Raw genomic sequence first — 13,848 nt, 5'->3', positions numbered from 1 at the left:
ATACCTTGAGTTCAATTAAAGCAGGGGTGTCAAACTCAATTTTGTCACGGCTCATCAAGTACAACGGATTATTCAAATATTGTTTAAATTACTGTAATGAGGGGTTTGGTAACAGGAAAATGCTGACAATATCTCTATTGTTTATGAGATTTGAGAGTTAAAAATTTTGGTCGACATTTTAGCAAGCAATTGCTAAAGAAATTGGCAGGTTTAATAAAGGTTTTCGTAATGTTTGATTTGCTTACATGGGCCACATAAAATGGTGTGGTGGGCCAGATCTGGCCCCCGGGCCTTGAGTTTCACACCCGTGTACTGAAGGCACAACTACTTCCACTGTACACGGATATCTCTGCACTGTGAGGTCGACGCGCTAACCATTGGACCAACCTCCACTTATACAAACCCAATTCCAATCAAGTTGGGACATTGCGTTAAACATCAATAACTCGAATGATTTGCAAATCATGTACAACGTATGTTTAATTGAATACACTGCAAATACAAGATATTAAATGTTGAAACTTACGGAAGGGCCAATGAAGAAATAAAAGTAGAAACTGGTACTTTCTTTTTAGCAAATAATAGTTAACTTTGAATTAACGCTTTCTGTTCTTAATATTGCAATTTGTTTGTATGTATTCATTTTTACATATGCATAAACATGAATAAAACAATTATTTCTGGCCTGAAACATACTTAAATAAAACATTAATATATATATTTTTAAAACGATACGTCGTAACGGACGCTTCCGACAACCCGCTACAACGACCAATCAAGCCTTGACATCCGTCGCCAGCTTGACCAATCAGTGCCGTCCACGAGTTGCAGCTCCCCGTCGACCAATCGGCCGGTGACAGTTGACAGAGAACGTCACTGTGTCCTTCTCGTCGACGAATCAGAAGCAGGCAAGGGCGTTCCAGACAACTCTCCAATATTCCCACGTGATTGTAGACGGCAGTTCCCAAGCAGGCGGCAGGGGTGAGTTGATTTGTCCAAATAAATGGTGGATGATTGCTCAACGCGTCGAGTATTTTAAAGCGTTGTTTACGCTCTGCTTTTGTACACTACATGTGTGTTTCGTATTGTTGGGAGAAAGGCGAGGTTTGGGCGTTCGATCGAGAAGCTAAGTGAGGTTAACCTTACTGGCCCGCTAATGCTAGTGTGCTACGTTATCAGAACGTGTCGCTCGTTACCCAGCTAACTGCTCACGACTGGACGATGCAACTTCCCGACGTTCACTCGAGTTAGGATAACGAATTCAGCCTTGGCTGGGACGGCAGATGAGTGACAATAAGGCAAGGCCCGGCTAAGATCAAAGCTAGTCCTTTTAGTATCGCGGCGACTGCATTGCGTTTTTCAACTATTATTTTTTACTGTGTATCAATCTAAATCATTTTTGTCCACGATTTTCATGTTTTTAAGAATAGCCCCTTGAGATGCGAGGGGGTCCTTTCAACACATAATTAGGGATGCAACGATAACGGGGATATCGCGATATTTAAGTTTCCAGGATATCCTTATCGTCATGTTACATATTAAAAGCATCACATCTCTGTCAAAATAAATAAATAAAACGTTACTTTAAATCCGAACACAGTATTGTGAACTGCGAAGACCCGGATACATTGCTCTGCTGAGCCAATAGGGAAGCATGACAATAAAATGACTGGGCATGTCTATTTTGTTGGTCACTGTTATGGACAAAAACACATTATTCTGCTTTTATTTCCAATATCATATTTTAATTTCATAAAATTAATTTTAACAGATCTGTGATTTCCACTTAAAAAAGCATTTATTATGACTTAACATTTTTAAATATTAAATTTCCATTGTGACTGGTTGAATATGTGTTTGTGGACCAGCAGACCCCAGTCATTTTGTTTTTCAGACAAACAAAACACTTTGTCACACACAAGTACCAAACATTTACAGGTGTGTAAAGGCCTGTTCCTCATCCACATGGTAGGAGGCAGTGTTGCTGTCACCATTGAATAGAAACAAGTCATCTCCAAAAAGCCCCTCCATGAGCTTCTATTTAGTGTTGATTTAGCACAAGTCCGGAAACAAGATATGACTGTCATTTGTTTGCCTCAACCTTGCTTTGTCTTGACATTGAAGATCTGCTGTTGCTGCAGGGGTATAGAAGAAAAAACAGCAGCAGGTTTTCCGTTTTGAATAAAGGGGTGGAAATTAAAACCGTTTTTTAGATTTACTAATTCAAAATAGTTGAAAGATTAATCGATGATCAAAATAATTGGCAGTTGCAACCCTTATTTCCCCATATGGTCAGTTTAGCCAAGCAAAACTGCACAACCATAAATACAGTTCTCACGTTTAGCTATTTCTTGTTTTCCCTCCAACAGCGATACAATTTGGATTCCTTATAACGTTTGCAGTTTTTGCTTTCTTTGGCACCATACTGACTTTACTGTTAATTTAGAGGCACAAAAAAAAGCACAATTAAGCCAAGGGCATCCATGCCAATGTTTTTGAACTCAGGTCAAATTTCTTTGAAAATGTCGGTTTGGACACGAGGTTGCAAGCTTGTTTGGGATGAGAAGTGAACTTGGTACTGGCCCTTTGAGAAAGTGATCTGTGGCACCATTGACTGTTAGAATTTGTGAGTGGGTTGCTAGGAGACCAGAGACTAGTCCACATGTTTGGATCCAGTCTGTCCAGTGGATCTGGTTCAGCCTGATCAGCGTGCACGTTGATGCCAGGAAACCTGAATATAAGGGGGGGGGGGGTATTCATATTGATATCTGTATTCTTTGTGGTTTTAATAATTCTAGGCTTTTGTCTTATCAACATGGTTGTATTTCTTGAAATGTGTTTTTCTCTCAAGCATTAAAAGGTTATTTCAGGTCATTTCAATTTCTGGTAAATAGGCGCAGTTGTCTCGGTAAGCTATTTGGAATTTTCTCATCACGGATGAGAATGGAAGATGCAACACAGCAGTACACTGTAACCTAGCTTAGTGGTGTGCCTATGTAGCGGCCATGTTGGTCAGGCGGAGCATTCCTACTCGCAGTGCTGTATCCACGTTGAGAATCAAATAAAAACTCAGTTCTTAACTGATTTTCTTAAGGCATTTATGTTTTTGTCCAACGCTATGATGTTTCAAAGCACATTCTAATCCTACAGAATGTTTGTGGGAAGGGGGTGGGGGGGGCAATACATTCTTGTTCCTGTTTAGGTCAAGGTAATCTTTATTGTCAAATATGCCCTATGTACAACATACAGCACAGATGAAACTTCTTTCTTTTTGTCTATTTGGAGAAACAAAGCTTCAACAAACAAACCATGTTGTTGATTATCAAATGAACCTGAAAGGCATTATGTTTTGGCCCCCACCCACCTTTCTACTAAACACGCCCACACAATATAATAAGCACTCATGTGTGCCAGATGGCTGCCAAGTTAACGGCTACGTTCCTATTGCCAATACCACTAATCCCATTAGCCTGATTAGCGTCTGTGGGCTAACAAGCAAATCTTAAACCAGCGTAGCCACATTTTATTGGCAAATTGTCCTGGAGTTCATGCGACTTTTGTTTCCATGGTTCAGTCAGCTTCCCACCATGCATTAGTTTGTCATGTGACCACGAGGGCAATCCCCTCAGGCCTTTTGTGAATGTGTTCACATCTTTGTGTATGCGTGTCTGCTTCAACGTGTGCACGCGTGTCCCATGGTGTGATGATGTCACGAGGGTGACTAGTGTGCCCTATTGGGCCTTGGTTACCATGGCGCACATCCATCGCCACAGTAACATGAAACGTTTTTGTGCGCGTGTCATAAACAAAGCCTGTGATCTCTTCATTCCTTTTGCATGTCGAGTGCAGACGATGGATCGTACGGCGTGGTTGTGCGTTGTCTTGGCGACAGGCGTCCTCTGCCTGAGCTTGGCGCCGGCATGTGGAGCCCATGACCATGACGAAGACGTCCTGGACGACGACCTGGACCTGGACCTGGAGGGAGGTGACGAGGAACTGGAGCACGAGCACGACCATGATGCCCCGGCGCCTCCCAAAACACCGCCTACTCCCACTGTAAGTTGATTGTCGATTTGCCGCTAGTTGTTGGTGACGTAATGTGTAACAATGTCGTGGTGGTGGCGGCGCAGGTGACCTACAAAGCTCCGGAGCCAATGGGAGAACACTACTTTGCTGAATCTTTTGACCGCGGAACGTTGGACAGGTGAGCGGCAACTTTGCTATTCAGACTCGCTATACAGTGATGCCCTGAGTTCATTTTTCCCCATTGAAATGAGTGGAAGTGTCATTATCGATCCCAGCCTCACCATTAAGAACAACAAAATGTTGTCATGTCTAAGGCCTGATCTTTACTGAATTGTTTTTTAAAGCAATGAATTGATTTTTGTTCAACATTTTCAACACATTTCAATGTAATCATTACTTTATTCCATTTTTATTTTTCCTACATTCAAGCTGAGTGTGCATAATGTTGCAGCAGTTTATAATTAGAGGTGCTATGATTGACAACTAATCGATAATTGTTTTTGTCAATAATAATCAATTAAAGGTTTAGATACCTTTTTCCCGCAGCTTCTCAACAGGACATATTTCCATGGTCCTCCATGAAGGCAGACTGATCGTTTATTCTGTTTTTAATTCTAACACAACATCCCAACATCGTTGGAATTGGGTTTGTAAATATGGAAAATATTTACCCCGCCACTTGTCCTTTTCAACTCGCTTTGGTAATGAGGCAAATGGGTAGCACAGACCCTAGTGTTCTTGGCAGTGCGTGACATATATACATGCCTGTGCTTATGTTGTCTGTCTACATGTGTTGCTTCCTTGTTTGTGTTCAAATATCTAAAAGGTTATAACAATGACACCAGTGCTAGTCATTAACCCATCTGTCGTATTTTGCATTGTTTCTTTGCATTGAGCTAAGTGTACTTTCTTTTAATGGAAATAAAAACACACTTTGAACTACAATAACACTTACTCTGTGAATTCTGTACATACTGTATAGATGATGCATTTGAGTGTATGCTTCAAATTGTCCAACTTGAAGCCGTTGTGAGATTGCTGCCAGTACAGTTTTTTTGTATGAGCCCATTCGTTGTGTGCGGTCACAGTGCTGATCTCTAATCTAAGATGTTCATCTACTGGTGGTGCATCATGAATAATTCTCGCTTCCCTCCTCTATCCATCCCAGTGGGGGGGTGAAAACATCTGCTTGCCACTGAATGTTTGGATTCTAAAATGTGCAACCATGTTTTTGGCACAATCTCTAACGGCTGTCAATCAATCACCTTCCAGCTGGGTGCTATCCAGTGCCAAGAAGGACGACACCGATGAGGACATCGCCAAGTACGATGGTGGGTGTGCTGCACGCACATGATTATGGTGATCATAACGACGAATGATGGTGACGATCTGGTCCAGGCAAGTGGGAGGTGGAGGAGATGAAGGACAGCAAGCTACCCGGCGACAAGGGTTTGGTCCTTAAGTCGCGAGCCAAACATCACGCCATCTCCGCCCTGCTCCTGCGACCATTCACTTTTGACACCATGCCGCTCATTGTTCAGTAAGAAAGCATGAACCCGCGCATGCGCGCACACACTTGAAACACCCTTGAGTGACATACGGGATTGTGATAATGTGGTGTGTGTGTGTGTTCAGGTACGAAGTGAACTTCCAGGCCGGCATCGACTGCGGTGGCGCTTACGTCAAGTTGCTCACTCAGGTGCCTGAACTGGACCTGGTCAGTATCAGCACCCTTGAACCTACTACATTATACGTTACATATTAGGGCATGGATCGTCACTGAAAATTAACTTGCAAGGAATTTGTCAATGCAAAAAGCATCAGCTTCAAAAAGTTTCAATTTACAAAGCTGATTCGTCAAACGAGATCAAAATGGCACGATTTCCTTTTCATAACAGTTGAGGTGTTGCAAAGGCTGGTAAATTTTCTGTTTACTAAAAGTCTGCGCATTTTAGTCTCATTCTTATTTCAATCAAAATACTTTTTATTTTAGTCTTGTTTTAGTTGATGAAAACTGATGACATTTTTTGTCTATTTTTTTCTCAAAGATATAACTGATGACATTTTAGCAGAGGGGTTACTCAAAGAAAATTGTCTCTTTTCAGGAATGCAATTTCATTTCATCCTATCAGTATAGGACAAGTCCCTAATTGTAAAGATGAAAGCAACATTGTCCTTTAGCCAAAACAGTGTCTATACTCAAGAATACTTGCATTTCAGACATGGCTGATGGACTGATTTGAATTATGTTCGACAACATTTTTATTTTACCAAGTATCTTAGAAGTAAACACACATTCAAGAAAATTGTATCACAATGCCACAAACAGTCATGCACACACGCACACACACGCAAATGTGATGAAAACTGAAATCTGTCTCAACCATAAGAAAAGCTGTTTTGATCCTTTTAAATGACAACACATGAACTTGGAATACATGTATTCCCTGAAAAACACAAATTCAAAGTGCTTGTTAATCACACGTGTAAACACTGAAAACCAGTCGCATTGAAATGCCAAGAACAGTAATTACTTCAATAGCCACGAAAGTAAAACAAGCACACCAGGCTTCTCAAAGAATACAAAAATACTCGTCTGTCCATTCATTCTGTTCAAACTGTTTTCCAAGTGAACGCTCCAAACGTTTTTTTTGTTGGGTTTTTATTTGTTTTGTTGTTTTTTTAAGCTCTTTCGAAATTAGAAGCTCACATACGTAAAACATTAAAAACGATGGAGCGACAAGAGTTCCTCCCCAGCTCTGGAAGTTTTTTTGCCACCTGACCTCTGCAACTCTCTCTTACCACTTTGAAATCCAAAGTCAAAACTCACCCATTTAAGATCGCCTACTTACTGAAAACACACTGCATTGTATTTTTTTTAAATTTCTTTTGTATAGTTGTTTTATTGGTTTAATGTCCATGGGGGTCTCAAAAGGCGCTTCACAATAAAATGTATTATTATTTTTGTTGTTATTATTATTACTATTACAAGTCCTGGGTGTGCTTAATGATATACATGTGTTTGAAATGTGTATGTGCGCGCAGTCCCAGTTTGTGGATAAGACGTCGTACACCATCATGTTTGGACCGGACAAATGCGGTGAGGACTACAAACTGCACTTCATCTTCAGACACAAGAATCCCAAGACAGGCCAATATGAGGAGAAACATGCCAAGAAGCCCGACGCTGACCTGCGCACGTACTACACCGACAAGAAGACACACCTTTACACTCTTGGTCAGTTACACAAACACACCCACACACAAATATGTCCACATGATTGACTCATTTCCATCCACCCTCCTAGTGCTGAACCCCGATAACACGTTTGAGATCCTGGTGGACCAAACGGTGGTGAACAGCGGCAACCTGCTGACTGACATGACCCCCCCGGTCAACCCTCCCTCTGAGATCGAGGACCCCGACGACCACAAGCCCGAAGACTGGGACGAGAGGCCCAAGATACAGGACCCAGATGCCACCAAACCTGAAGACTGGTCAGTAAAAAATGACAGCGCCTCCTAAATCAGATGTGCTTGATTACAGAATAAACTTTTTTTTTTTTTGTATAAATGCGGCGTTGCAAGCTTTAGCCATGCTTCACCAAAGTTTTCTATTTCGGGATGTACAATTAAACATGTTGATTCATGGCCCAGCTCAAGCTGAAATGTCACAATTTTGTTGGCATGCGCGCAGGGACGAGGACGCTCCCGCTCAGATTCTCGACGAGGATGCCGTCAAACCCGACGGCTGGTTGGACGATGAGCCTGAGTACATCGGAGACCCAGATGCGGTCAAGCCCGAGGACTGGTGCGGTGTCGCCGCGACTGGTCAGGTTTAAATAGCTACCATGTCTCCACGTGTGACCTGTGTATGTGTCTGTCAGGGATGAGGACATGGACGGCGAGTGGGAGGCGCCTCAGATCCCTAACCCGGCCTGCGAGGCGGCGCCTGGCTGCGGCATCTGGAAGCGCCCCACTATCGAAAACCCTGATTACAAGGGCAAGTGGAAGGCGCCCATGATCGACAACCCCAACTACCAGGTGACCTGTCAAACCGCAGATGTTCTTCTTGCATATTTATGCCAAGGAACTACATAGGGGTTGGGGAGCTTCATCTAGATAAAAGTGGTACTTTGTCACCATTTTATGGCATCTTTGCCATCAAGAAACTATGTTGGAGTTGAGTTTTAGGTAGATAAAAAAAAGTACCGTATTTTCACGACCATTCGACGCACCGTATGGTTGGGCGCAGTCTCATTAATGGGTGCTATTTCTGTATTTTACACATAGACAAAACGCACTGTATTATTGGGCGCGATTTTAAAGTGGTAAAACATACGCCAGCTTAAACATACGGCATGCATGCGCGCACGCTAAAAACACGTTAGCTTGTAGCATACGGTAGCATGCCAAGACATACAGATACAAGCTAAAAACACGTTTTTAAAAAGGCAACGAAGCAAAACGGAGTTCCGTTGTATTTTATTTAGCCATCGTACAATGTACTCACGTTTTTCGATCAATCATCACCCAGAAATCCATCAAAGTCCTCATCCTCTGCATCAGAATTGAACAATTGTGCAAGTACCGGTAATCCATCAAAAACGCCGTGTTCCCTCTCGTTGTCAGTCACTCTCATTGCCATGTGGCTCCACAGAAATGATGCCGGCTTTGCCAAAAACTCGAACAACAGTGCAAGCAGACACGTTCGTCCAAGCAGCCACAATCCATTCGCAAATTGTGGCGTAACTCGCCCGGCGCTGCCTCTCACTCTTTGTAAAGTTGTGTTTGCCATCGATCATTCATTGTTCCCATGCCGCTCGCAACTTTACTTTGAACGCCCGGTTGATGCCGATGTCCAGCGGTTGGAGTTCTTTAGTCAAGCCTCCGGTAATAACGGCAAGCTCAGAGTTCATTTGCTTGACTTGGTTTTTCACCGCTGCTGTGAGATGGGCACGCATGCCAAAAGCATAACCGATGGCTTGAAGTTTGAACTGAGCTTCGTAGGCGTGTCTCTTTGTAGAATTTATTTTCGGGGGTTCTTAGAAACCAAAACCGAAGTTGTTTTGCAACAATGCACATAGCCACACTCTATACAGGTGTTGGTACCTGCTTGTAGCGTCGCTTTAGGGTCCACTTACACGCCCACCCTTCACTCATTGGCGGCCTGCTTCCCCGCATGCCTGTCACTCACGTCTGCCTTTTCTCTCTCTTTCTCTCCATATATGTATATATACACGCCCACCCTTCACTGATTGGCCGACTTCTTTGCCGCATGCCTGTCCACAGTCACTTCCGCCTTTTCTCTATATAAACAGCGTGTCGGCTGTCAGTCAGGTTTTGGAACTCAGCGCATAGACAAGACGCTCCGCATCATAAGGCGTCCTGTCCATTTTGGAGAAAATTTTAGACTTTTAATGGCGCCTTATAGTCGTGAAAATACGGTACTTGGCTGTCATCTCACTTCCAAAGAAGTATGTTCGAGATGAGGAGCTTTCGTGAGACAAAAATAGTACTTTCTGCCATCTTGTGGGATCTCACTTCCAAAGAGCTTTGTTAAAGTTGAGGTTGGCTTTGCTGCCATCTTGGTGCCAAGTAACTATGTTGGCGTTGAGTTTCACTTAGTCATATATTTTGCGTGAGCATGTCTCACACGTTTTCCCGATTTACAATTGCTGCAGATGGAATTTTTGGAGGGAAAGGGGGCTGTATCTTTTTTTCCCCCTTGGAGGCCCGATTGTGACGTGGCTGTGTGTGTGTCCTGTAGGGCATGTGGAAGCCACGCAGGATTGCCAACCCGGACTTCTTCGAAGACCAGCACCCATTCCGGATGAGCGCCATCAGCGCCGTGGGACTGGAGCTGTGGTCCATGACATCCGACATCTTCTTCGACAACTTCCTGGTCACTGACGACCGCAATGTGGCAGAGCGCTGGGCCAACGACGGCTGGGGCCTGAAGAAGGCGGCTGAGGGCGCTGCTGAGGTACCGAATCCACCGCTTTTATGCAAGATAGAAGGCATATAATTCATTTTGGCATAAATAGTACTTTTTTATAAGAATATATTCGTAGCACTATTTGACTTTTCTCTTTTAAATGTGCAATTTTGTAACTTTTTTATTTTTGTAAATACTGTATGTCACTTTCTGAACAAGCCGTTTTAGAAATGTGACCTTTGTGGAAAAAGCACGAACTCTTCGAGAAAATGTTTAACGCTTGTTTTGTCAAATAGTCTTTAGTTTACACCTTTTAAACATTTTAAGTGTACAATCTTTCCACAAATGTCCTCATAACTTGATTTGTATGACTTTATTTCCAGAAATGTAACTTTTGGGGCAAATATATAACACTTGTTTTCTCTAATTATAGTCTTTAGCGGAACTGGTTATAACTTTTTGGCGTTTTGTTGAAGTACCAGTAACCTTTTTGGTTGTTGTTGAAAACTGAAACTTTTTTTTTTCCAAGACTTAACTTGTATGGCTTTTTCAGACAGGTAAAACTTTATTTTCAAGATTTTTTTGGTAGATGTATGACATTTTTCTCAAATGACTTCTTTGGAAGTATGACTTTTTTTTTAAATGACTTGTTCAGGACCATATTTCCTTTTTTCCTTCAAATGACCTATAGAGTAATTTTTCAACACTTTCGGAAATACACAATTGTTTGTGGGGGGGGGGGGTTCTTTTTTTTTCAAAAATGACTTTCGGAACCGTATGACTTTTCTCAAGTGACCTCTTTGGACATACTTGAATTTAATCTCAAATGACCTTTTATTTCTGGATGTGTAGAACTTTCTTGGAAATATTCTGCTTTTTCAAAATTATAAATGCCTTTTTCCTAAAATATCACAATCCAACTATTTTTCGGAAACACTTTTTGTCCTTCAATTTTACTTATTTTCCAAAATGTATGTGACATGGAGAGTTTTGTGACCCCTCCTTAAACGCGTTTTGCAATGTTTTGGGGCAGCCAGGCCTGGCGGCTCAGATGATGAATGCGGCAGAGGAGCGTCCTTGGCTTTGGGTCGTCTATGTGCTGACCGTGGCATTGCCACTCATCCTCATCGTCGTCTTTTGCTGCACCGGAAAGGTAACCGCATATGCAGACACACACAAAAAATTGAAAGCTCAAATTATTAAAGTTCAATTGAGAATGAGTATCGGAGTGTTTTTTTTTTTTTTGTAGCTCGAAATGGAGCAATTGTTTAATAAAACACTTGCTCCAGTTCCCTGGGATTAACGTGCAAAAACAAAAAAGCTCCACAAACTTAGAAAGTTGCTCTACAAATGATGTTATTGATTCACAAAACTGCACTGCTCTACAAAGAAAATATTTTGAGTCTTAAATAGGACTGTTTTTAAAAAAAATGTACCATGTTTTTTTTGTAAATAAAATTTGCCTTTTTTTCTATAATACATACTTTGTCTAAAATACACTATTTCCAAAGAAATGAGAATTTTGTGAAATTGACTACTTTTTGTTGCACAAGTGTGACCATTTTTTTCCAAAAACGTTTTCTCAAGTAGGATGATATTGTACTTCCAGTAAAACAGCTCACATATGCGTCATACGTGATGACAATTGACGCTCCTCTTCTTGAGAGCGAAATGCTGGCAATGACTGTTATTTGCGTGCAGAAGAAGAGCGAGGCCCCGGCCGCCGCGGACTACAAGAAAACAGACGAGCCTCAGCCTGACGTGAAGGGGGCCGAAGAGGAGGTCAAAGAGGAGATCAAAGAGGAGACCAAAGAGGCGGACAAGAGCAGCCCAGGTCTCTGATAGCACCGAGCAAACTTTTCTTTGACCTTTCTTCCTTTGTGCAGGCGTGACCCAAGCCGTGCGTGCTTATGTGCAGACGGTGAGTGTGACGGCGAAGGTGTGCAGGAGGAGGTCAACGATGAAACTCCTGCCGACGAAGATGATGTGGAAGGCGACCAGGATGTAGAGGAGAAGGAGGCGTCGGCTGAGGAGGTGACAAGAAAAACACCCTTCTGTTAATCTAGTGGACACACTGAACTATGGAAGCCGCTAAGAATATATGAGATGTTTCACTTAGGCCTAATCGTGGCAAATAGCCAATAATCAGCCAGCCCTGTTAACTTTTCTTTTGAGAGGACTTTGCCATCAGGACTTGGATGTGACTTGTTTCCTTTGTTTCAGAAGCTGGAGGATGACATACTGCGGAGATCTCCCAGGAACAGGAAGGTCAGAAAGGACTGATCAGTCTCAACCCGGAGTTCACCCCCCCCCCCCCCCTCCCCGTGCCCTTCCCTCATCTTTGGCCGCTCTGCCTTCACTCGGAAGCGGGCGGGAAAAGAATGAAAGCGAAAAGCGCCGATGATTCCAGCGCCGGCAGGACTGACTTAGCTGTAAGGTTTTTTTTGTTATTTTAAAGAGATTCTACAAGTCCATTGAATCTTCCTGCATCATTCCGAAACAAAATATGAGAGCGAACTCCAACCCACTGCACTGGCGGATGGCCAATCAGACGACACCGGGAGGATGTCACACACTTGCTAATCAGCCTCATTTGCGGTGAAACGATGAATCAAAACCAAGTCTGTGGAATGTAATTTAGTAGTTTAGCCACTGGCACCCATTTCCTATGATTGGCATGTATTTGACATGAGGAAAAAAAAACCTACTTGCAAAAGGTACTTCCACAGTTTAATTGTTCCTCCTGCCAAGCAGTGAAAGAGCATGTCATTGTTGTTCCTGACACTAAACGTCACTGGCATAGATGGGTGAACAAAACATATTATGTAGAGTAACTCTCCATTTTCATGATTTTGCTCATTTAATTTTCATTTCACCACAATTGAGGAAATTAAAACAATAGGTCGTCATCTCCTTCTCCTCCTTTACGTTGATGACATCACTTGTTGTCACATGTAAATCCATAATGAGATTGCAACGAAATCTGAGGGTTGATGGATAAGAACATTTTCTGGTTTGAATTTTTTGTTTTGTTTTAATTATTTGATCGAATCCTTCAACGTAGCTCTGCACTGAACAGGAAGTGGCTGAGTGGCATATCCTGTTTTGAGGCGTCACTCTGTCTGTGCATCTATTTCATTAGCTATTTAGCTTAGCCCGAACAATGGAACTTGAGTCGGGGTTCCACCCCCCCTTTTTTTTTATTTTGTGTTTGTATTCGGCTACTTATTCCCTATACGTAGTGGAAATTTTACGAACTATTTAGGTTTGCAAAATAAGCATCCCGATATAGTGAATTGGTAGTGGGGAATGATTTTGAACACGGTCGCTACATTTGCAATCATTCACTCATTCCTGACTGCCTAATCATAATGTCATAATTATATAAGGGACCGTGATAGTTCTGAAAGTCTTTTGGTCCATGGCGTCATTGTCGCCATCATGGTGATATCTCCTGCTAACACACTGTATGTCAGGTCCACTCGCTAAATGCTGCTTGTTTTTTTTTTTTTAATTATTTTGGATTTTTTTTTTTTTAGTTTTAGCTTTTTGTGTTGAAACTAAAGCGTTGGCCCAGCCTCTTCCTGGGCTGTACATGCAGCGTGGCGAGCGAGATGCCGCCAGAAAGGTCCAACTTTGACTAGAAATACTGTGACAGACGCTGATGTGTGTTTTGATGAATAAAAAGGCCAAATGGAACATAGAACTGTTGCATTTCTTCTTCTTTAGCTGCTCTAGATTGATTGGAGATGTTTTAAAGGCAACACTGTGCACTTGTATTAATCGCCGACACATGAGCTGTGTTAATTTCTGTATGAAAAATCTAATTGTCTAAAAAAATTTAAATAAATACAATGCATGCATTAAAAAAATATTTTTCAACC

At 42.2% G+C, this 13,848-nt stretch overlaps 1 protein-coding gene across 2 annotated transcripts; it reads left to right on the top strand.

The window, feature by feature from the left end:
• The first annotated feature begins 912 nt into the window (after positions 1–912).
• Positions 913–12,390, top strand: canx (calnexin). 2 transcript variants are annotated; one of them, XM_086101797.1, is made up of 15 exons: positions 913–981; positions 3,850–4,056; positions 4,131–4,204; positions 5,299–5,357; positions 5,425–5,566; positions 5,662–5,743; positions 7,072–7,264; positions 7,335–7,524; positions 7,724–7,837; positions 7,914–8,070; positions 9,797–10,012; positions 10,998–11,117; positions 11,666–11,798; positions 11,883–11,998; positions 12,191–12,390. In XM_086101797.1, exons 2-15 carry the CDS (start codon positions 3,853–3,855, stop codon positions 12,245–12,247), a joined length of 1,857 nt encoding a protein of 618 aa, XP_085957923.1. In that variant the 5' UTR covers positions 913–981; positions 3,850–3,852; the 3' UTR covers positions 12,248–12,390. The 2 variants fall into 2 exon arrangements, with proteins under 2 accessions (XP_085957923.1, XP_085957914.1); XM_086101788.1 differs by having other exon boundaries at positions 12,188–12,390.
• The last annotated feature ends 1,458 nt before the right edge of the window (positions 12,391–13,848 follow it).

Source organism: Hippocampus guttulatus, chromosome 2 (assembly GCF_054856545.1).
Source record: "Hippocampus guttulatus isolate MCC_2025c chromosome 2, RoL_Hgut_1.0, whole genome shotgun sequence".
Taxonomy (NCBI): domain Eukaryota; kingdom Metazoa; phylum Chordata; class Actinopteri; order Syngnathiformes; family Syngnathidae; genus Hippocampus; species Hippocampus guttulatus.
Note: the sequence above shows the minus strand (reverse complement) of the source record. Positions and strands in the feature narration are given on the sequence as shown.